Source organism: Sphaeramia orbicularis, chromosome 8 (assembly GCF_902148855.1).
Source record: "Sphaeramia orbicularis chromosome 8, fSphaOr1.1, whole genome shotgun sequence".
NCBI classification, from domain to species: Eukaryota; Metazoa; Chordata; class Actinopteri; order Kurtiformes; family Apogonidae; genus Sphaeramia; species Sphaeramia orbicularis.
The window spans coordinates 31,624,114-31,649,378 of record NC_043964.1 but is presented as its reverse complement, the minus strand read 5'-3'; the positions used below and the strand labels follow the sequence as shown (position 1 = coordinate 31,649,378).

The following is a 25,265-nucleotide window of genomic DNA, read 5'->3' as shown; positions in this document are numbered from 1 at the left end:
ATATCATAATAACCTATAAATAATGACAACACCAATTTTTTCTCTTTGATTTAGTGCAAAAAACATTAAATTATGAAAATGTTTACATTAACAAACTATCCTTTAACAATAAAATGTGAATAACCTGAAATGTCTGAAGTAAATTAAATGCAATTTAACAGTATTCTGGCTGTTACTGAATGTTTTGTGCCTTTGTAGATCAGATCTGTAATGCACATGGATGCACGATAAGTCGAGGCAGAATATTGATAAAACTGTAATCAGATTTCTTAAATTTCATTCATTCACATCTTTTTTGTTTGGATAGTTTGTAAATGTAAATATTGGCATAATTGTTATTTTTTGTGCTAAAACAATTTGGAGTTGTCATTATTTATTGGCTATCATGCTATTATTGTACTGGTTCAGCCCACTTCAGATTAAATTGGGCCGAATGTGGCCCCTGGAAGAAAATGAGTTTGACACCCCTGGTCTATTCTGTACCGAACCAGTCACAAGTTTGGGGGGGCGGGTGTTTCGCAAAGCGTGATGCACACTGTCGTCTTTTTGAGTCAAAGTCAGTTTCAAGTCAAATCTCTTTACAACTGTTGTCGTTTGTTTATGTGATTCAAAAATAAGGATTGAGTTACAGATTACACCCTGTATTCTTAAATTTCTGACAAAAGCGTCTATCTTCTCTGTGATTGGTTTACTCAGCGCCTGTTAGTCCCGCCTTCCTATTTGGATTCCAGACAGATTTCTCTTTGAGACAGACAGATGGCTGGCCAGGCTAATAAGCTGTGTTTGCAATTTTTTTTTTTTTCTTCACAAATAGCAACATGTCCTTCAACCCCACTTTGAAATAATGTCAGAACATTTTTTTTTTTTTAACCTTTATTTCATAGTTCAATGCCCTTGTAAGATGAATGTCCAGGAGTCATGGTGACATCCAGACCTATTGTTGTGCAGTTTCAACAGTCATCGTCGTAGCAGTTATGGGACTTTAAACAATAGTAGCAGGAAGAACATTCCTTATTGCCGGAGGACAGAGAGGTTTGATTTGTTGATGTAGACTGAAATGTTCCGGTGCAGTCACTTGTATTTATTGAGCCGTATATTTTCATACAGTATAAATATGTGAAATTCTGCCAGTCCTTTTAAAAAGGTCTCAGTATTAGGAAGGCTTATTGTAGCAATATAGGGGCGAAAAAACACTCCATTGCAAACATATAATAATAATAATAATAATATTATTATTATTATAATAATAATAATAGTAATAATAATAGGCCAAAACATACGGAGAAACAACAAATGCATTATAAATAAATAATAAAATAAATATGAAATAAATAAATTCTTAGTATTAAATCACATGCAAATGAGTGACAGGCAAATCAGACACAATACCAAACAAAAACAATACTCTAGAAATCAAAACTGTTGACGGAGTGTGTGAAGACAAGAGATTTTGGTACCCAAGCCTTAGCCCTTTATCAAATTCCCACTTTTTTTCAGTTTTCACAGAATATTAAATAAATAATAAAACATATTGCTAGATCCCGAGATACCCAGTAGCCAAGGCCTAGTAACAGCTAACACATGCACCCACCTTGTACTTTTTCATCCCACCGGACACTCCCTACTCTTGTGCTCCCTTTTCTGTGTAGTCATCACTGCACACTGGCATGATATCTGCCCGGGAAACACGCCAGGGAGTAACATTCATCCATCGATCAAGTGTCAAATCTAACCAAAATACACTGTACGAACTCAGTGGTATGATTGTGCATTCCCTTTACACTGAAGGGATAAGGTTGTCAGGGGATGGTCCGAGGAGACAGAAGTGGATCCAGGCACAGACAGAGCTGAGGACGGGAGGACGCTACACGCCCACGGCGGTCCCGTTGGCTTGTGTCGGAGGCCGTGGGGGAAGTGGGCTGCGTGGGGGGCCGGCCAGAGGAGGATGGGGGGTGCGGGGAGCCTCTGCTGAATTCCCCCTCACAGTGACGTGTTCCCACCCCCCCTGGAAAACAAAGAAATACAGTCACAGCTTCGTCTCGTCTTCTTTTTCCAGAGCAACAACTGCACAACCGACCAAGGTTCTAATAGTTTTGGATTTTTCATTATAGTTTAGTTTTATTTAGTTTTGACTTTTTTTTTTCTCTAATTCAGTTAGTTTTAATTCGTTTTTAGAGCAGGTTTGCTAGTTTTTATTACTTTTTGTTATTTTCTAAATGCTTAGTTTTAGTTTAGTTTGTTTCTTTTATGTCTTTTATTTTCTTCGCTGTCGAATTCAAATAAATCCCAGACAGGACTCTGCTGCTTTCTCCCAACTTTAGTCTCCATGTTTCCAGGTAGAGTGGGGACGAAAACCTGGCTGTAAACGACAAGTGACGAGAAGTGACGGGCTGTTAAATATCATATGGTGCCAGTGGCTAAAATTGCTTGAGGGAAATAAATCGATTTCATATCAATCCGACATTGACAAACACGAAAACGAAGGGAATTTTATCTGTAATTTTTATACGTTTTAGTTAGTTTTGTAAGCACACAATACAGTTTCAGTTTATGGTTTTTTTCTTTTAATTCTAGTTTTTATTTATTTCAGTTAACGAAAATGTTTTTACAGTTCTAGTTTTCGTCTCTTCGTTAGTTTTCGTTAATGATAATAACCTTGCAATTGACACAGATAAAGTTGGAATAATGTTGTTTTCAAGCGTTTCATCTTTTTATACACATCATTAATCACTTTTGACTTAGGACAATGATTACATACTGAGTCCCAGTTACACTTTATCAAAAATAAAATCACATTGTCACCATTTTTAAGATGGAAAGAATTACTTTTATAAAAAGACAAGGTCTGTTTTTGAAAAGATGGATTAAATATGTCCACTTCACCCTCTTTTTTCCTTTTTAACCCATTTGTATCTGTTTTTTTTTTTTTTCTTTTAATTTTTAAATATCACAAATGTGCACCCCAGCATTTCTGTTCTAGGGAGTTCAGTTCTTAATTTTGTATTGGTATAAATTACATCTTTTGTTTTGCTGAGGGAGGACCAATCAACCAATCATCCTTATCTGTATTGTCTGTGGAGTTATGGGGGTATCGCAGTGTAATTCAGTTGTCATTTTCAGATGAATGGATGAGAATGTTGAATTGTTATGTGAATAAACGTGAACCATGGAAAATCCTCATAAAAAGAGAATTGAAAAAAAAAAAAAAAAATCACATTGTCACAATCTTTTCATGAGAATTATTCCAATTTTATTGTGACTTTCAAATGAAACTTTCTCATTTAACTTGCCTAGGTGATTTACCACAGTTTACGATATGATTATTATTATATTTATATCATATTAAACATAGTATTTTTCACTCTCATCTGACCTTCGCTAGACAAGTTAATCTGTTGAGCAACAACTTATAAACTTCAGTTAATGCTTAAAGACCTAGAATCACATGAATTTTTCCTCTATATTTAACTTTTTCTAAGTGATTTGTCACCATTTACTTTTCATTTCAGTGAAAAATCAGGTATTTTCCTAGATTTAATTTACTGATCATGTACATCACAGGTGTCAAACATGTGGCCCGGGGGCCAAATCCGGCCCGGCAAAGGGTCCAGTCTGGCTCTTGGGATGAAGATGTGAAATGCAAAAATTACACTGAGATATTGACAATCATTTTAGTTCAGGCTTCATTTGGACCAATTCAATCTCAAGTGGGTCGGATCAGTAAAATACTATCACAATAACCTATAAATACTCAAAACTACCAATTTCTCTCTTTGTAAATGTAACTATTTTCTTGTATTTACACTAAAATAAAGTATAATTTCAAAAAAATGTGAATAACCTGAACAAATATGAACAACCTAAAATGTTTTAAGAGAAGTAAATGCAATTTTAACAAGATTCTGCCTGATATTAAATGTTTGGTGTATTTGTAGATCCGCTGTGATCTGTAAGTTATAATGAACATGTGAAAATGCTAAACTGAAGCATAATATTGTTAAAATTACACTTATTTTTTTTAGTTTGTTCAAGTTATTGACATTGTTTGAAAGGATAGTTTGTAGATGTAAACATTTTCATTGTTTAATTTTACTTATTCTAATACATAGAGAAAAGTTTGGAGTTGACATTATTTATATATTATTATGTTATTATTTTACTGGTTCAGCCCACTTCACATCAAATTTAGCTGAATGTGGCCCCTGAACTAAAATGAGTTTGACACCCCTGATGTACATGTTCAGAGTATTACATCAAAACGAAGAAAAATTGACTTTTTCAACAAGATATCCTGTATCATTACCCAAACATAAAAACAAGCATCTACTTGCCAAACTACATGGGTTTTATTGGTGAGTCAATGCTTCAGAAGATGACAGTGTGTTCATGTTCACTACGGAGCCTCTGAGCATTCATATCTGATGACGATGAAAAGCTGAGAAACTGTATTTTATCTGAATTATCTAAATATGTGGATGGGATTAATTCCTCAAAAGTTATTAAAGTTTTGGATCAGTAGATGTTTTGGTCTCTGGCGGCTGTTTAGGTCTTACCCCTATACCATAGTCCCAGTACTGGCCCTTGGGTTGCATGGGCCCCACACCCAGCCTGTGGCAGACGGCTCCAGGAGTCTCAGTGGGAAAACCTGGAACTCCATCTGCGATAGTCCACACCTGAAAAACACAAAGGGTCTGAGCCAGATGCCACTGATGGTATTATCAGATGTCATTTTCAGCCAGAATACTTCAGGTCGTCTGAAACTCAACAATACTAACCAGGATCTTAAAGAGACAAAATTAGGATGAAAAAAAGATGCTGATCTGGGAAAGTGAAGATGCTTTTTCCAGTTTTCAGTCGAGCCACAGTGTCTGAATCAAATATTTAACCCCCGACCTGTTTGAAAACTCCAAAATCCCTCATCTTTTCTAAAGCTGGAAAACAGTCCAGAGACATGGGTAGGAGTCTTGTTTCCTTTCAGATCAAATGAATCATAACGTGTTGAAAGATATTTTAATAAGGGACATTAAGACTGAGATGTCAGCTGTTGTGTGTGACATGGATCTATTAATGTTCATCGACTGTATGACGACGACTACACCCACTGAACCGCAAGTCAATACACAAAAATATCATGTCAGACTGCATCGTCCATCTGTGCCATTATAGTGGTCACTCTGCACTCAGACCCCTCAGGTCATCTGAGGCGTAGGACTGGTCTACTTTCCATCCAGAGTTTAAGTTAAACAGGGAAAAACAGCATTCGGTTTCGAAAACCCAGATCAGCTGCAGCGCTCAGATCTTCTAAAAATCACTGGAACTTACTTCAAATGCGCTTATTTATTTCTTACATCTTTGCTTTTCTATTATATTGCTTTAATTGTTAAACACTTTTATGTTCTCATGTTTTTAATGCTTTCTGTTTTCTATTTTCACCCTGCCCCACAGAGGGGAGGCAAGGGGCATTGTTTTAGGTTCAGTTTGTTTGATTCTTTGTTAGCACACTAGTATCAAAACTACTGGTTGAATTCATACCAAATTGGGTTTATAGATTGCCAGTGACCCAGAATAGATATCATTACATTTTGGGAAAAACAAATCAAAGTTCAAATTTTTTTATGAATTTTTAAAATCTTTTTTCCCCACTCACTTATAATGGGCAAAATTTCAAATGTCTGTAGCAGCGAAACGGTTGGTTGAATTCGTACCAAATTGGGTTTAGAGTTGCCAGTGACCCACAATAGATGTGGTTACATTTTGGGAAAAGTAGGTCAAAGTTCTAATTTTTTTATTAATTTTTAAAATCTTTTTCTTCTCCCATTTACTTATAATGGGGGGAAATTTCAAATGTCTATAAGAACATCAATTTTGTTTCAACTTACTTCGAACTTGTCATATATAGAGGCAGTTGATATGCTGACATCAGTACACACATAGACATGATGACATCAGCTGGATCCATGCCAAAATAAGCAACAATACGTGTGAGGGGCGGGGTTTATTGTGCCTGGCACCACTTGTTTGTGTTGTTATCTTTAGCTGTAACTGTGTAACAGCTGGTGGACATATCATACAAACAAACGTCTCTACTGCCTCTTTGTTTCAGTCCCAAACATTTTTTTTTTGCATGTTTTTACCTCCATCTATGACATGTAGGTTTGGAGCCAGTGTTGTGTCAGTTCAGTGCTCCATTGTGATTTGTTGGCTTGTAGATAGAAGTCATAACAGCAGTTACATTGTGGTCATCTTACATTTCTGACACATCTTTCAATCTCTTTCACTAGTAGGCACGACGTACAATTAGTGTTTGGAGCCACCACCAAAACTCACAGTGTAAACCTGTCATTACTCATTTAAACAGGCAAAAAACTTACCCTCTGGGAAGATACTGTGATTTTTGATGAATTTTTCAAATATTAAAAATGTGCCTTTACTTACAATGGACCATATTTTGATGGATTATTACATGAAAATGCTTAGAAATATCAATTTAGTTACTATTACGCACCAATAGGAAGTCATATATGGACTTTAATTTGGGTCCATGACCTTTGACCTTGAAGGGTCAAAGTCAGGGTCTCCAAAGTCTACATTTCAGCAATCCTCTTCTCTGAAACTACTGGTTGGATTAATTTCAAATTTTATGTATAGCTTCCTCGGAACAATGTCTACGAAGTTTGTTCACAGTTTTGAGAAATTTTGATTTTTGACGAATTTTTTAAATAGTAAAAATGTGCCTTTACTCAATAATGGGCCATATTTTCATGGCTTAAAACATGGAAATGGTTAGAGATAACAATATAGTTACTATTGAGCACTGATAGGAAGTCATATATGGACTTTCATTTAATTAGTTGAGTTCTCCTCCAGTGGAAGTACCACCCACTTCTATTGGGAGATTGATCTCCTGCATCAAGACCACAGGACTCTAACATAGCGACAGAACCTGACAACTTCGCAATTTCAAGTTGTTATTGATTCTTGGTAGAACATACTGGTGAGATACAGGGCCATTGGTCCTATTTTCTTTAATCAGTCTGGGATGGTATCGTAGTCACCACTTCCTGTTAGAACTCACCTGGTCCAGTGGTCCCACAGACACCTTTGTGACGTTGTTAGAGATGAGCTCCCATGCAGAGCCCTGAGGGTAGCTGGGAGTGAGGCCCTGCCTGTACCACAGGTTACCTGAGTAAAGACAAAGTGGTTCCATTTGAGGTAAAGTGTCAAATTTAGAAATGGTAAAAAAGTGCATGTGGTAGTTATTTCTACTCACTGTTCTCATCAACAGCAAACACAGAGGTCCGACCCACAGACAGCTGTTTGAGGGTCTGTCTCTGGGGTGAAGGGATGTGGTACCAACATTCTCCTGTAGGGGGAGAAGAGCTCTGCAATTATGACTCTGGTCTATGTTGAAGAACTGCACAAATTTTACCCTACCTCCGCGAAAGAGAGGCAAGGGGTATCGTTTGGGTTTGGTTTGTTTCATTGTTTAACATTTTAGAAACAAAACTTTTGGTTGAATTCATACCAAATTCGGTTTATAGGTTACCAGTGACCCAGAATAGACGTGATTACATTTTGGGAAAAGTAGGTCAAAGTAAACATTTTTTATGAATTATTAAAATAATTTTTCCCCATTTACTTATAATGGCCAAAATTTCAAATGCCTATAAAAACATCAACTTTGTTTCAACTTACTTCAAATTTGGCACATATATAGAGGCAATTTTATACATCACTTTGACATAAAACTAAAGCATATGCATTTTTTCACATTTTGGGTAAATTTTTCCCCACCATTTACCTAACATTGTGGTACTCCACCATTATAAAGGATAGTGAAATCAGTCCAAAAACACAAAGCACCCATAAATTTATTTCGAATCAACTCATTCTGACATCATGATGACATCAGCTGGATCGATGACAAAATAAGCTACAATACGTGCAAAGGGCGGGGTTTGTTGTGCCTGGCACCACTTTTTATTTCTACATTTAGAGCTTTTGTCCTTCAGGTATGACACACTGTGATATTGTCTGTGCATTTTTCAGCAGACCTGCAGGGTTTTGAGGGGACACTGATCCTCTGTAGAACACGGATCCGTCTTTTGCGATGGCCCACACCTGATTGGCTCCGCCGATGGAGACAGACTTAAAAGGCTGGTCTGTACCTACATGGAGCCAAGAACTTCCCTGTGAAATCAGACGAACAGGAGTGTTATTTTTATCAGCATGTTTATAGACAAAAACAAACTCTAAACTACAGTAGTGGAAACAAGTTACAAGACAATCTCAAATACAGTGTTATCATGACATATATTTTTTGTGTTTCAAAAGGTGTGGCTGCATCTGACAGTCACAAACAAAAGTAAAGTTTTTTTTTTGTTTGTTTATTAACTAGAAAAATATTACAAAAGTAAATTCTTGACAGTTTCAACACGTTGCGACAAAATTCTGAAGATGCTCGAGTTACCAACGGGCTCTGTTTGTAAACACATGGTTTGTTTATGGTGGATGGCACTTTGAAATTGTTCACCATAATGCAAGAGATTCAGGTGAGTAATCACAGAAAGACTTATAGATTTGTGATACTTAGGCTATGACAGGTTTTACAGATTTGATGAAAAATTGGTCACGAAAGTCTCCTGCACCTTTAAGAGTGATTCTTGATGCAGTAATAGATTACAAATGCATGGGGTATCCAAAAACTCTTTCCAGCTGTGTTCACTGTGTGTCTTTCATGATGGCCTCCAAAGTATCCATGATATTTCGTCAGAAACAGTTTTGGAGCAAAGTGTACGTTTCTCACCGCCGGGTTCTGAGGGCTGACTCCGAGCCGACACAGGACGTCCCCCTTGTCGCTGATGGCCCACAGAGGGACCTGGTCCATCCTGCTCTGTGCCAGGCAGGGCATCAGGGAGATGTCACTCAGAGGAATGGGTGGGACCTGCTGCCATGGCCCCCTCAGTGTGATCTTACATTTCCTGTAAACAGACCGTAACATCATTATGACACTGTAGAAAACCAAGTAACAAACCATATCAAAGCGAGAGTGTGTGAGTACCTTGTCCATCGTTTACGCCTCACAAAGTCTTTCATGGTTTTGTGTCCATGAAATGTCCTGTAGGAAAAATATAGGTCTGGTGAATGGCACAAGTCTGTTTTTGGATGTTTTGCACCAAAATCCAAATGTCCCTTACGTTGGGAAGTCTGCAGCATACTGCCAGCCCTCTTTGTCCGTTCCTCCAGGGACGTTGTAGTCGACAGCCCACTCTGACACCTGAAATAAAGGTGGATGGTGAAAATGTACCCATTAATGAAGCAATGGACATGTTTGTCAAAAGCAAGGCTTTTGGAGAGACCTACCCAGGACCACTGAGGGGAGGGTGGGTGTGTGTTGCCTTTGGTGCATTCCTTTAACCCACTCTCATCACTCCACATGGGACGGTCTGTGGGAAGCCCTCTGCACATGAGCCAGAAAATGTTTAATAATTAATGAAAGCAGACTTACCGCTAGGATGATGATCAACTGAAAAAATAAAAGGCTCCTACTTGTCTGTATATCCAGTCATGGGATTCCATCTTTGATTCTCATAGACATGCACACTCCTGACATCAGCCTGCTGGTGCATCTGAACTGCATCTCCTGAAATAAATCAAACCCAGATATTGTTTTTTGTGTGTGTGCAGTGGGTAATATCTGCAACAGATGGCAGAGTCCTGACACTAGTGGTCAAGCATTGCAGAATAAACAGCAAACCCAAGCTGTTAGCAGCATGTAGGTGCACTAATTCTATGATTTCACAAGACGCAATTACAGATTTATGGTAATTTAGATGGTGAAATCTACAAAAGTTAAATTCCCATCACAATAACCAAAACCTGAAATGTTTAACATGAGAAAACTGATGTCAAACAGAAATTATGTCTGAAAATCTCCACAAATGTATTTGTTTGGTCCACGACTCATACTCATAGGAGAATTTATGAGGGGAAGAGGAGAAAACAAGCTGTGCATTTTGACTTTAACTTAAAAAAAAAACAGACTCAAACTGATTGGTCAATGATCAAAATAGTTGGTGATTAATTTAACAGGTCACAAATATCTGCAGTTCTAAACTGATCTCTAGGGAACACATGGGTAAATGTCTACATAGACATGTTTACCCGGGGTGGGCTGTTGCCCACAGTGCCCACTGTAGACCCAGGCGGTGCCGTCCCACCCGATGCCCCACACCAGCCCCAGACTGTTTGACTCTACACAGCGCAGGTGGCCTGGGACCTGCCGCCAGAACCTGCAGCACCATACAGCAAAAGCAACCAGCGTTAGCCACATACGTCGTTACACATGTTATGAAAGGGACATAAAGTGCAGCCGCACACACACAAAAGGGATCTGGCACATCAGCAACACATACAGTGCCCACTTTCATGTGGTATGTTTACATGTTAGCAGCATGGAGAAGAATTAACATGATGCAGACACAAAGAGCTGATGGGAAACCAGGCCAACGATACAAGAAAAGACTGAATGACAACGGAGAAAGAGTAACACAGTAGAACGAGTCCATCCACAACATGGTGTCAGTCTTACATGTGGTCACAGGCCACTGTGTTTGAAGGTGCCTCAAGGGTGAAGGAAGGCTCATGGACCATAATGTCTCCTTTTGTGGTGGTGGACCACAGTGCTTGTCTGGATGGGGGACCTGTGATCCCTCGACACTCACAGCAGCATTCAGACAAGAGACACAACTAAACAGATGTGAACAACACACAAATAAGAGGATGGTCAGCTTTAGCTTGTAAACAGTGTGTGAGAATTTAAAGTATTCTACCCAGCATGCAATGTTCTGAGCTACACCATGTTACCCAGTCATTCATGTCCTTTTCAGTTTGTGCTGCAAGAACCAGAGGCCACCTCTGCCTGGTCCTTTGGCCAGTGTACACAGCAAAGGCATAGTGGCAGTCCCTGAGCACTGGAACCAGCACTGTGACTTCATTTATGAACACATGAAGATACTGTGAAGAACACACAGACAATAACAACCATGAGTGAGGAATTCAGCCTTAAGATATCCTCAACAATGCACTCTTGAAAGTGAAACCGAGGCTCATATTTACATCTGTCAACCAGCCAAATGGTGTTTCATTCTAATGAGACAGCTACAGGCAACAGGTAATAACCACAGGTGAATTGATACCAGCAATAATAGTGAAGAGGATATGATGCCATTAACTGGCAACCACATGAAACAATGTGGTGCGTTAAATAAACTTACAGATATTGGACATATAGTATTTGGTATACTGTTAATAATTTGTACCATTATTAAATGAGGAAATGTTAAATATTTACAAAATGACCTATTAACATTAAGACTTAGATAATTTGGTGCAATAATAACAGTGAAACCAACCTTTTTCTCATCGTATTGTGAGTAGTAGACAAAGAAAATGCTGTCCTTCTTGCCGTCAGCCTTGGTGGACTGCTCCAGGGCAACACCCACATCCACCCAGCGCTGAGGCTTCCAGTCTCTCCACCAGCGCAGAGAACCTTTACGCACCCACACAGACTGATGTGGAAAAGAAAAGACTGGTGTGACCAAATATGTAATGAGACCACAGAGATGATCTAAAGGTTCTAGGACACTCTTGTAGACCCTCTTACATTGCTCCTCTCCAGCGGTCTCTTGCTGGTCTCCTCTCTGTTCTCTTGCGGCTGCTGTTGTTCGCTCCACGCTGCCGACTGAACAGGGGTCAGTGACAGGGAGCTGGTGAGAGGACCTGACAGACAGACACCCATGTCAGACAGACACACCAGCGGAGAAATACCACCAACAGTAACTCTACACAGATGTAATGATTCAGACATACAGACACACAGTGTACAACACAGATATAAACCAACTTTAACCACATGTTACATTTATATAACAGTCACATTTTATTTTCATTCCTTCAGAGCTGAGTACTGTCTCATGTAGAACTGGGTGTTGCCAGAAATTTCCAGGATCAATTCATTTTGACATGATTCAACATTGATTCAGGTATATTTGTTACAGTATCCCTTGTGCATTGATACAATGGCACTTCTCAGAAGCAGTGCTGCAAATTGTGCAAGGAACACCTCTTTCCTCTTGCATTATTAAAGTATGAAACATATCGTTTATAGGAGTAAACTGAGTTTCTGCTGCATTGCAGAAAAATTATTATTGAGGCATTTTTTTTCCTCCATTTTAGACTATGGTGACATTCTATACACCCATCCTTCAGCTGCAGCACTCAAACCACTAGATGCTGTTTGTCTCTCTGCTTTAAGATGCATTAATGGTGATTAGTACAGTGTTCGCCACTGTCAATTTGTCCAAGTTAAATGGCCGTCTGTCTCTTCAAGGTGTGATAAATACTGAATCTTATTTATTTATAAAACGCATATTGGTCTTTCCTCTCCTACATCAGTCCATTTCTATCTTTTAATATGAGCACCCACAGAATGTGCTCAAATGGTTTTATTATGTTCCAAGTCCCACCTGTTTTCACTGGTCTTAGAAAATCTGCTTTTACTCATTGTGCAGCTTCAACATGGAATAGCAACGAAAGAAGCTTAACAATTGGATCCTTCATTTTCAGGCTTTTAAATGTTACTATATTTTACCAATAACTGTTCTTGTTTAAGCTAGGTAAAACCTAACTTAAACTAGCTGTTTTATTCAATCTTTTTATGGTTTCATTTAGTTTTATCACCACCAATTACCCAGGTTCTGAGTAATAACTTTATAATAGTATTTGCTAATTGTTTTTTCCCCAGAATCAACCATTTTTGATCAGTATTATTTTCATGTTTTCTTGGTTTTATTGCAAATAAGGCCTTCATCTTAATATTGCAAGACCACAAAAAGGTTAGATACAGTATCTATCTATCTATCTATCTATCTATCTATCTATCTATCTATCTTGTAAAATAAACCCAAATCTGTCCCATGAATTTAGTTTCTTTTTAACCCGAGTGTCAAGTGCCAGTATGCTCTTTCTTTGGTAAAGAGAGTTAAAAGTAATGAGGGTAAAGTTTGGCAAGTCAAACAAACTGATCTTGGGATTTTATTAAGTTCTTAATATTATTTAAACAAAAATCAAGTTTAAACTCAGCTCTGGTCTCAGAGGGTTCATGAGTGAATCCATACATGTTAAAATAATTCCATACTAGTTTTTCTGTGTACCTGTTGGACTAAGCCAGCTGACGTGTGACTCCGAGTCCACATCACATCCTCCACCCGAGATCCAGGCCCACACGGGTCCATCTGCTTCCCCAACAGCCTGAGAGGACTCCAGACCCAGATCGTAGGTGGCCCCGGCACTGCTGCCCCCCAGCGTGGGGCCTGACATCTGTGCACTTTGAGCTTCTAGGTCTACATTACTCCAGGGGTGGTCCTGCCCCACAGCCTCAGGAGATGGGAGTATGGGGGCCGGTGACGGGTCCCTGCCCTCCTCCTGTGGAAGCTCTGTGATGGACGGCTGTGGAGTGGAAGGCTTATCCCGATCCGAGACCAGGCTGTTGATGAAGCTGTCGCTGGCGGGGATGAAGGGTTTGGGAGTATTCTGCTGGGCCGTTACGTGTGTGTCCTCTGTTTCTAATGGAAGAGTCGGTGTGTCTGCCCCTCCTAATGGAACGACTGAGGGGTCTGCTGCCTCTAGGACCGGTGTATCATTCCTGCTGCTCTGCGGTTCAGCGGGGCCCACCTCAGACTCAGAATCGGTGCAGCTCAGAACAGAGCCTTGGGAGGCCTCTGTTAGCTGGCCACTGAACTCACAGTCATCCCTAGTAAAACAACACACACATAAAACAAAATGTAAAAACAAGTGAAAAATAAAGGGAACAAAAATGTAATAAAGAGTTTCAGTCAGGTTTATACAATTGTCTGCGTACCAAGTTTTTACAGGTTCTGACAAATTAAGTGTAAGAATGATCACAGGTTAACACCAGAACAAACAGTTTCTTAACCCTTAAGATGAGGTCTCTCACTGAACTGTTGATCCAAATCTCATAATGCAAGATGTCTTGTATGTTAAGGAACATGTCTATTATGTTTTACAAAAGTATTGTAAAACTTATCAGCCCAGTCAAGCTTTAAGTCCTGTCTAAATAGAACTTAAAGCCTAAGATTCAAATTTTTACATTTTAAATTTTAGAACATGTTTCAAGGACCTGATGAAACCCGGGCTAGTTCTATGCTTCATGTGTAAAAGCAAAAGACCTCCAGACCTGGGTGGAATGATCTCTTTATTATCCCCCCACTGAGCAGAAACAGGGATCCATCCGTTCCCGCTTGGTTCAGATGCAGTCACACCCATTCTGAAATACAGGCCTCGGTCCTCACCAACCGCCCAAACCTGAAAAAAAAAAAAAAACAATTTAGGAAAAAATACAGTACGCCAACTGCTTTCTGGAACAACCCTACATATGTGTTGTAACCGTCTGAGTATTTTGTTGCACTATTCCTTTTATTAAAAGGTGGTGTTTGTGATTCTTGAATGAGACTGTTGATATTCGACTCGAGCCAAACAAACATACCCCTCCCATTACTGCTCCTTCAGAAGCTGTGACCACCAAAATTCCTCTTCTGCCTGTTCCTGCCAGTCAACAACAGGGGACATATTCCAGGTTGGAACAGTGTTGTGTTGTGAATACCCAAACCTATGACCACACTTTGCTTCAGTGCTGCACGAGCTAGAGAAAAGTCCAACTGAACCCATTCTGATTGTGGTATAAGGAGTAAAAATCTGTGGATCGTTTGTATTTCTTTTAACAAATCACAATAGTTTTGGCCAGTGCTAAGTCAAGGATGCAGTTTGTTTTGATGCAATATTTCCATGTACAGGCTAAAAATCTATTAATACAAATGTAAGTTGCCAAAACCTTCATCAGATGTTTACATTTTCAACATGTAACTGCCTCTATGATTGTTTTTGGCCACATACTTCAAGTGGACTTACACTTAACATGCATAAACTAGAAGTACGGTAATAGTAGGTTTATTCCAAAGGACTAATGTTGTGTGGATTAATCTAAGACTCATGGACTGTGTGTGTTAAGAATTAAATGAGATGAACTGAAGAATCAGAATAAAGAGTCTCTGTAATGATATTAAATACTATTACAGACTTCATAGTAGGTGTCAGATAACATAACTTTCATTCACTCTTCAAAATGCACCAGAGGCCAGAGCAGTACACAACTGTTACTTTATAAGGTCATATACTGTAACGCCGGCACCTGCCACCTCACACAAGTCCTATCCGTAACTGCAGCCCTGAAATATGAAGTATGGGATATGATGACGACGCCTTGGCCAGTTTCTAATTAGGGAATCTCCCATATGTCAGGCCAGTAGGAATACAGTCTGGGGATATATAAGGCTGGGCCTGAGGTGATACTGCTGGGACATTGGCTGGAACGGCTGGCTGTACTCAAGTTACAAGGCAGGACTAGAGGTTTGAGGTATATGGGGTTGGACGAAAGGGAGAAGAGGTGACAGACAGAAGGGGTGGAGGTGTGAGATGTAGGACTGCAGCGCTAGTGAAGTCTTTCTGCTCTGACCCCAGCACTGATCTGCTCTCGTCTTGAAATCAGATCCAAAGCTGAGGGTACAGTGAATCAGTCAAACAGAGTCTGGCTACAGTGTCAACTGCCTACATTAAGGTTTAAAGGAGTCAAAAAGGCAACAATACTACTGTAAAATAATAGGCTTACAGTACGTACTATAGTCAAATCTAACACAGCTCAAATTCTTCACTGATGTATGAGAGTAAAATAGTGAGTAACGGCTGCACTGAAGCCACATCATAAACAGGAGTTTAGGCCCATCACAGTACTTACATAATCCCCTCATCATTGTTATTTGAAGTAACTGCAATTATTTTGCATAACAGAGTATAAAAACAGCTCCACTCCACAGTTGTTGGGAGTTGACTGCAACTCTTTTAATGATTTCACATCAGTTGGTGCATCTTGAGACACTTCCCTTATACTGATGTGTGTCATTATCAGTAACCTCTTTGAATATTTCAGTAATAAACTTTCTAGATCTATTTATGTCAGGTCAACACCATGCAATATTTGTTGACTGAGTCTAAAAGACGAACAGAGATGTAATTTTTTATTGTGTTCCTATGTTCAAAGACAATTAACGGCTTACCTTCCTCATTATGAATGAACGAACTTATGAATTAATTGTGTTCTTTTTTTAATATATATATTTTATCACCTCAATTCATGAGAGCTGTACTTTTGATTTTAACATTTAAGAAGTTGATCTTTCTATAGACCAACTATATCAGGGTTACCAAATATTTTCAGCTCAAGAAATTCTGTGTCTCCTTGTTACTCAAAAACATAACATTGCCATAACATCTACGTATTTCCACTGTCAAAATAATGTTAAATACATCCTATCACCCAAGTCAGGGAACAAAATGTCAGTCAGTGGTACCAAAAAAATGTCCACAATCCACTCAAATAAGTGATGTTGGCTGTAACATAGTAGTCACAACTAACAGCTGTATAATACAATCTATTCAAAACATGAATAAACACAAATAAAGGCAATCCTTTTATTGCAAAGAAAACTACTTTTTTAGATTATACTTAATTCAGACATGTCTGCTCATTTGTAAGTTTTCATTACTGAGCATCATAAAACACACTAATCCCTATTTTACAGGGATTTTGTGAAGCCATATTTTATGAACTCTTTCTTGTGTTTAATCTTTTACATCATACATATCATTGAGTTTGTGACACATTTCCTAAATTAACTTTATATGGTTGTAAATAAAGATATGATGATGTTTGCAGTTGTAGTGGCAAGTTACATGTATTCCATATATCTTTGCATGCATTCCATATGTCATATAGGCTTTTACATCTATTCCATATATCTTCACATACATTCCACATGTCATATAAGATTGGGTGACTTTGTCTGTAGTTTATGGGACGTGTTAACCTTTCCTGTGTGTTGTGTCGAACGTTGAAGGCCAGTCTGACACCTGTGTGGAATAAAAAGGATTTCTCACAGAGACCTTATTTCTGTTCTGGGACTCCCTGGCACCAGCTCGACATAACATATTTCATTCATTCTTCACATGTAAGAGACAAAGACCCAGTGTGATTTCTTGTACTCTCTTGCAGGCCGCTCTAGCCTCTGTATGACTTTGTACCTGTTGGAGCTCCAATTAAAATTATACTTAAAAGACACTGATCACCTGAATGACCTTTCCTTATTGTGAGGACGAATGAGTAGAGTATTATTTTTTCCATAACACAATGGAAATATTTTAACCTGGTCATTGAGTCCAACGTCCACCATCATCATTTCCCCTCCAACACTGATCCAGCCAGAGCCACAAGGGTTATGGGAGTTCACACCACGCCTGAACCACACCTAGAAACACACATATTTTAATGTAGGTGATTCCACAGCTATTCAGTGTGTAATACATCTGAAGTGTATCGGTTTACCTTGTAGTCTTTGGTCACTACCCAGACCACACTGGCTCCGACAGCCACGTGGAGCGCTTCTACCTCCTTTCCTGGTGATTCCACCTCTATCCATGATGTACCTGGAAGAAAGAAGAAGATAAAAACACTGTTTGTAAAAAGATCATGACCTTATCCATGCAGAGTATGACCATTAAGTGCAGTAATTCAAGCTGTATTACTGTGCAAAATTTAGTTTTAACAGATCATTTAGTCCAGATTATATTTATTCTGAAATCGTTCTATATATATATGTTTCTGTTATTCCTGATTATCAGTGTATGGCCATGTGAGTGTGGCTTTTTGTGTCACTGAAGGACATTATTGGGATTTACTATGTTAGCATGTTAACTTTGACATAATATAGTGCAATACAATACAAGTGAAATATGTCATTTTCATGTTCACAAAAATCACAAACAGTCAAGAGAGAGAGACTCACATGGTTCATATTATGCATTCCAAAAGTAACAGAATGAACATGTAAAAAGCACTATTATAATTCAACAGATTAGTTTCATGCATGCAGTGAATACCCACCTGTTGGGCTGTCCAGGCTCAGGCCGGTGCGGACCAGCAGGTTCCCGTCCCAGAGTAAACCCCAAAGCAGGTCTCCAGGACCAGCTGATAACTGAGCCACCTCCTTGGGAACCTCGACCTCCTCCCAGCCGGAGCCCTCTGGGACCCGAGGATGGATGCCTTCCCTGAACCACACCTGCAGAGGAACGATAAATCAGGCTGACTGGTACACAGTTACTTTAAAATAGATCGATCGTCCATTAAAAACATCAGCGTTAAAGTAAATACCAGTGTGAACAAGATATATTTATGATCATTAACTGAACATCAGACAGTATTATCTAAAGTTTCATTTTGTTGTTTCTGACAAAACCTTAAGTCAAAACATCCAGCACTACACTGACTCAGTTTGTAAACATATAAACTATATGGAGTCATGCTGCCCCCCTGTGGCCAAAAATCATAACTAAATTTGTAACAGCAGCCTGTTGCCATTTGACTGTGATCCAAGTTACAGTGTTTAGTGTCATCTTAACCTGAATCTTAATCCATAAGTATAGCTTTAAGGCTATGGTTTTAAGACACTGAAAGCTGTGTTTTTTGATTATGTGTGTATCAGTGGATGTAAAATAAGACTTAAAAATTAGTCATGGATATAAACTCTGTAAAACTGCCTGTTAATTCACTAAACTCTAAACTGGAAATGTGTTAAACTGCATCATTTAAATCAAATAAATAACTTCTTATTCACCTCACAGTCCCCTCATTGATGCTAAGTATTTTCAAGTACATGATTATAAAAGAAGAAGTGGGTTGAGAAATAGAAATGTTTTCATGCTTTTTAAACCCCAGTTTCAGTATTTACTTATATATGGTTACTGGACATTCCCAACCAGTCAAAAATAATGGAGCAATGCAGCTTCTACATATACTGTGTATTTCTGTGATTATGGCGTTACACATGCTTCGATTTTCGGTCACATGACTAACCTGTCCTTGCTGAGACACGCCCCAGAGGTAGGGGTATCTTCCAGAGTGGTCGCTCATCTCCCAGCCTCCACAGCTGATGTCACAGAGTGGTAGTGGGGGTTTCCTGGGACTGTCCAAGGGGATCTGTACATGGACACCAGGACTCTTCATTTGGATGTTTTTTATACTTACACAAAATCTTACAGATACAAAAACAGAAAATGAAACAAACCTTGGCCCAGGTCCCTTGTGCAATGTATCTCCTGTAGCGGATCCAGCGCCTGCGACGAACACAAGAGTTCCACTTCTTATCTGGAGAAAAATTGGCTGGAAAGTCGACTGCATACTCCCAGCCCTGAGGGGACACCGACACAAGACACTATTCATACCATCATTCAACATCGGACAGCAGCACAAAACAAAGTGAGTTAGAAAATGAAGAAAAGTGTGTGTTTATGAGGGCATGTGTTGCTTCTCACCCCGGTCTGGCTGGGTTCTCCTCCGCAGCTCTGATCCACATACCAGTCCCCTTCCCACTCCCAGCTGTGGGAGGGGAGCTGGAAGCTGTGGAGTGGCTGAGGATTCATCCCTGTCACGTCACTCCATGGCCAGCGGTCAGTGGGTAACAGCGTATCGGTGAAGCCGTCCACTGGGTTCCACCTCTGAAACGCACAAACACCATAAATTACTCTCACATCAAAAAGCATGCAGCATCTACACTGTGAGTATATGGATATGTAACCTCACCTGGTTCTCATAGGTCTCTTCTCTGTAGCGGATGGGGGTCTCACTAGGCATCATGTTGAGGTAAACATGGTGGTCGCAGCCTATGCCCCAACAGCGGCCTTTCCCTGCAGTTACCCGCTTCAGCTCAAGCAGCCTATCGTCTGCACGCTCCCAACGCTGACCGGCGGTTGAAAGGCTGTACACCCTGCCGTAAACATCCACGGCCCACAGCAGCGTGATAGGCATGATGGCCCCTGAATGGAAACCAAAAGACAGTACTCTATTTACACAATCTGGTATATCCCATAAAGACCCAAAGATCGTCTGTCGACCAAAAGCATCTACTGATCTACACGGTTGATCCACTAATCCCATTAATACGTGTAAATAATAGTTTGTCATCTTTTCATGGTCATACGATACATTTGGATGTTCAGAAGCTCCGTAGTTACCATGGAAACACAGTCATCTTCTAGAACAATGATTCACCAGTAAAACCCATGGAGTTGGATCAATGACAGTGGATGGACACACTGGGTTTATGTTCAGTTGATGATATATTGTACTTTTAAGTTACTTATTCTTCAGTTGTTTCTGTTTTTGATATAATAACCTTTGACTTTACTCTGAGCTTTTATGAACATCTACATGATCAGTGAATTAAACAGAAAAATAGATTATTTTCACTCGAAAAAATGCAAAATTCAGAGGGTAATACTACAATATATGGTGATAAATCACTTAGGAAAGGTTAAATAGAGAAAAAAAATCATTTGAGAACTGACACAAAAGTCACACTGGGTCCTTAGGGGATACACTTTATGACTATGTGCTTAAGTTTAGTGGTGAAAAACAATGTTTCAGATGCTTGAGTAAAAGTACAAATAAAACTGTCAAAATACTCTACTATAAAGAAATATTCTGCAGTCAAGCCCTGTCTCAAAGGAGTACTATGTAGTATTTCTACTTTAAAATATTCATAAATGACTTGTAGGTGTAAGACTGTTAACAAAAAGAGTTCTGACATTAAGTCAAAGATGTAAATGTATCCCAGAGATATGCACTCCGAAGTTGTTCACAGTGACACAGAATGTGAAAGTATGTGACCACTAGAGGGAGTAGTGATTCACTCTGTCCATGGTGAAGAAGACAAACACAAAGCCAAGTTGAGGATGAGAACTATTCAAAAAGAAAGCTAGAAGCGCTGTTGTTATTTTCACCTCTGGACACAGCTCTGCATGAAAACAATGAAGTTTGATGTTGAAATGGTAGCATTTCTTCTACACAGATAAGTTGGATTATGAGGCTTTTGAAAGTATAATGTTATTTTGTGATGTTATTATCTTTGCTATGTTCACCATTTGTTGGTCTGTGGTTCAGACTAAATTGTGACAGTTCTGACCTTGTTTTGATGATTCCAGACAGATCTTTAGCACAGCTATTGACAACACAAACCATAAAGAAAACAGAGGATTTGTAGTTTTACTGTGGCCATTTTCTGTCTAAAAACAGAGCTAAGCTAACAGCTATAATGTAAACTATTAGCTGATGCAGCAGGTAATGACACAATGTTGACTGGCTGAGTTTTTATTTAAAGACAAGAACTTGATTACACCATGATAACAATGAGTTTCACAATGTCTACTTGTAAATTGTATTACTCTGTAATTAATATTCACACAATATTCACACCTTAGAAAGTAGTAGAACACCAATTTTCAGCGTAAATTTTTTTTAGCAAACATTTTTAACTTAACATCATTAAAGATTGTTTGTTTCACAAGGTACTAACTAACGCATTTGTTCTTTGCATTAGTTTAGTTTGTTGCAAAAGAGAATGAAACCCAGTCAGCCTTTGACCCCTGCCTCCACCTCCATATTTCATGATATGGTTTGGTTCAGGTTCCAGAGCTCCTAGCTGATACTAGTAAATATACAGTACTTCCATACAAAAGGTAAAATTATATTTTATTAGTACATCAATGGACTAAAATTTATACTGTTATCATTACAAAATATATTAAAATGTAAAAAAAATGGCTTGCATCTTCATCAATCTTGTGCTAAATCATAACATCTATTGTAGGCAGAATATTGATCCATGCCTGCACAGTGCTATATACTCTTGAGACCCTGGAAACTTAAAGTTTTGGGTTTTTTACATTACATAATCGTCTTGAATGGAAACAGTACGATGCAACAGTTTTGTTGTTTTTTTTTTTCAGGTATATTTTTACTTGTTTTAATGGAATATATTTTGCAGTGGACAGCGGGGTTTTTTGGGTTTTTTTGTTTTGTTTTTTAGTGATACAGCAAAATTCTTGTCCCCTAGGGAGGAAAAAAAAGCATTGCTGGGTCTCAAGAGGATATACAGCTGTGCTCATAAGTGTACATATCCTAACAGAATTTGCAATTCTTTGGCCCTTTTTCAGAGAATGACTGACAATACAAAAACTTTTCTTTCACTCGTGGCTAGTGGTTGGGTGAAGCCCTTTATTATCAGACAAATGTGTTTGCTTTTTTTAAAAATCTGTTTACTGAGAACAGAAACTATCCAAATGGCCCTGATCAAAAGTTGACATACCCTAGTTCTTAATACTCTGTATTGGCCTCTTTAACATCAATGACAGCTTGAAGTCTTTTGTGGTAGTTATGGATGAGACACTTTATTTTCTCCGATGGTAAAGCTGCTCATTCTTATTGGCAAAACACCTTCAGTTCCTTTAAGATTTTGGGTTTTCTTGCATGAACTGCATGTTTGAAACCTCCCCAAAGTGGCTCAATGATACTGTGGTCAGGAGACTGAAATGGACACTCCTTCACCTTCACTTTTTTTCTGATGTAACCAATGACAGGTCGACTTGGCCTTGTGTTTTGGGTCATTGTCATGTTGGAACATTCAAACCGTCCCATGCACATTCTGTCAGGGTATGTAAGCTTATGTACACAACTATTTATTTATTTTGGCTAAAATTTACTTAGGGGGTCAAATGAGTGACCATTTTTGTCAAAAAAAAAAAAAAGTTGTAAGAAATGCATAGAACTGTGTTGAAATAATGCTAATATTTTTGTGCACAGACTACTGATATTATTTGACAGTGGAAACTACATTTTCAGAAATACTGGATTTTGAATAGCATGTGTATGTGAAAACTTTTGCTGGTGAACAGACGTGACATTACCCATGATGATCTGGACAGTACCAGTACTTTATTTGTAATAAACTTATATACTTACTATTGCTAATTCTCCTCTTATTCATAAATGTTAGTATTGTGGATCTAAAACAATAACAGCTGACACAAAAACACAAAATGTGGCAGCGGACAGATGTGACATGGTTGTTACAGATCCCATCATACTGATGCTCGGCAGCCATGTCACCGTTTCCACAAATGATCTCTGTGCAAAAACCAGTATCATAATTATTTATTGTATAGTTTATCATCATACTAAAGAGTAAATAACAATATAGAATTGTTATTTCTTTATAAAAATGCTTATTAGTAGAAAACTGTTGATTTAAAAAGTGACATTTTTAATGTATGTATTGGCGTAACGTAAGCAGGATGGATCAGCATGATACTCCATATTGCAACCTGTATAAATAAAACATGTGATATGTAGTATATAATCTTGTAAGAAAAACTGGGGAATCTAAAAGAATAGAATATTTGTTTTTCAGGTAAATTCAGTTAAAATATGACTTGGCCATTTGTGACATGAAAATACAGTATTAATTGTGATGAAATTGGACATTTTTGACCTGAAAACATAGTTCATATGACCATCAACATGTTGCAACAGAACTGAAATCCTGTCAATTTGCATAACTTGCATTTACCAACACAAAGTTCCTTTGGGGATTCACTTACGTTGATTTCTTATGCGCAAAGACATAAATAAGACCTCTAAGCAAATTTTAGCCGATTTATTTATTTATTATTTTTTAAAGGTTTTGCATGGTTTACAGCCTTTAAGTGGTAGGGCCAAAAGTGACATTTTTTCCCACTGGGTCCAAAATCCCTAGCGGCACCCCTGTCGAGTTCATTAAGACTTTAAAAAAAAAAAAAAAAAAACAAAAGAGTCAGCACTACAACAACAAAGCAGCTGAGTTGTAATTTGAAATATCTCTCCGGAAGTCTTAGTTTTACTGGGTCTGGGTGACTTGACAGTCGCTTTATCGACTGATTCTAATCCTCTCCTGTATCTATAGCCTGTCACTGCGCTCGGTGCTTAAGCTGCCGCTATCTACTCACACAGGCCCGCAGAGTTATAGCGGCTAAACGAAGCACTTGTCGGATTCTGCAAACCAATATAACAACCCAGTGAATGTGGAGGAAACCCTGCATGCAGTAGATCTTGCCTATGACATAATTCAGAGGGGTATTTCTTGGGCTAAACTTGGTGGTGCAGTGGAGTAAATCCTGGGGGACAAACAGCAGCATACCTGTATACTGGTATCTGATCCGCGGTTGTCAAGGGAATATCAACAAACGCCTCATGACATCAGGTGCAACAGCCGATCCCGGTCTCCTCCGAGGTCCATGCTAAACACACAGCCGGATAAAAACCCAAGTTGAAAACGACACAAACACCCAGGAGGTGACAGAGTCTATGCAGTGCGATAAAACAGATAAGCTAGCACATATCAACTGGAATACCGCAAAGTCTATGCTGTTTACATCCCTGGGGAAAGACAACTGTCACAAATAACACACACAACTCCCAACTACTCACGTTTCAGGCTCTGTTACAACAAATACACCTCTGAAGTGGAAAGTAAAGTCATGAAAACACATTCCCACTGTGGGTTTTAATTCACATTCTGGACCAGAGGAATGCTCTGTCCAACTCCGAGTCCACACAACAGGAAATGGCGGAAGTGCTGCTCTGATTGGTCAAAACTCGGCACGAGCCTGAGATACCCCGTCCTCATTGGTCGAGCGCAGGTGTCTCTGATATTTTCCGACCGTCTCTGCAGATTGACGCGCATATTTCAATAATTTATTCAGCGCCAGATTAATTATTGAAGCGCTAGGCTGGTTTTACCTATTTGGCTACACTTTGAAATACCTAGCCACAACAACAAAACGACATAAACCTTATAATATCCTTGAGTTTCCTCCTGATCAGAGCTAATTCCAAACTAATAAAAGTCTGTGGACTGTCTCACCTGCAAATGCACAAACAGGAGAACAATCGGAAACCCACGAGTTGGCGACAGCGCCACACACTGAACAGAAAAGAAGTGCAATACATTTCGTGTTACATTATTGCAAGGTAAATCTTGGATGAGGTCTGCCTCTTCACCTTGGACAGATGCATGTGACTATAACAGTAGACATCACTGCAGCAGATGATTACACCCATGGGTTCACCTACTTTTATTGAAGGGATGCTATTAACAGGTGAAGAGTTTGCACGGGTTCCCTGGAGGCAGTCTTAAAACCTGACGAGTCTTAAAAGTTCCCATACTGTCAGATATTTAACCCACAGGTGTATGCAGCCTTCTGCC

The 25,265-nt window shown here is 38.9% G+C and overlaps 1 protein-coding gene across 1 annotated transcript; it reads right to left on the bottom strand.

Moving 5' to 3' along the window:
* Positions 1-1,487: 1,487 nt before the first annotated feature.
* On the bottom strand, positions 1,488-24,642 carry LOC115424048 (tectonin beta-propeller repeat-containing protein 1-like). Its single transcript, XM_030141137.1, has 26 exons — positions 24,488-24,642; positions 24,198-24,297; positions 19,769-20,001; positions 19,501-19,683; positions 19,254-19,376; positions 19,043-19,165; positions 18,074-18,248; positions 17,516-17,616; positions 17,337-17,438; positions 14,258-14,385; positions 13,215-13,813; positions 11,666-11,781; positions 11,415-11,570; positions 10,867-11,016; positions 10,592-10,749; positions 10,165-10,292; positions 9,550-9,643; positions 9,364-9,460; positions 9,198-9,277; positions 9,062-9,118; positions 8,807-8,981; positions 8,055-8,190; positions 7,271-7,363; positions 7,076-7,182; positions 4,554-4,673; positions 1,488-2,005 (listed from the first exon to the last, which is right to left on the bottom strand). Exons 3-26 carry the CDS (start codon positions 19,991-19,993, stop codon positions 1,865-1,867), a joined length of 3,567 nt encoding a protein of 1,188 aa, XP_029996997.1. The 5' UTR covers positions 19,994-20,001; positions 24,198-24,297; positions 24,488-24,642; the 3' UTR covers positions 1,488-1,864.
* Positions 24,643-25,265: the final 623 nt, after the last annotated feature.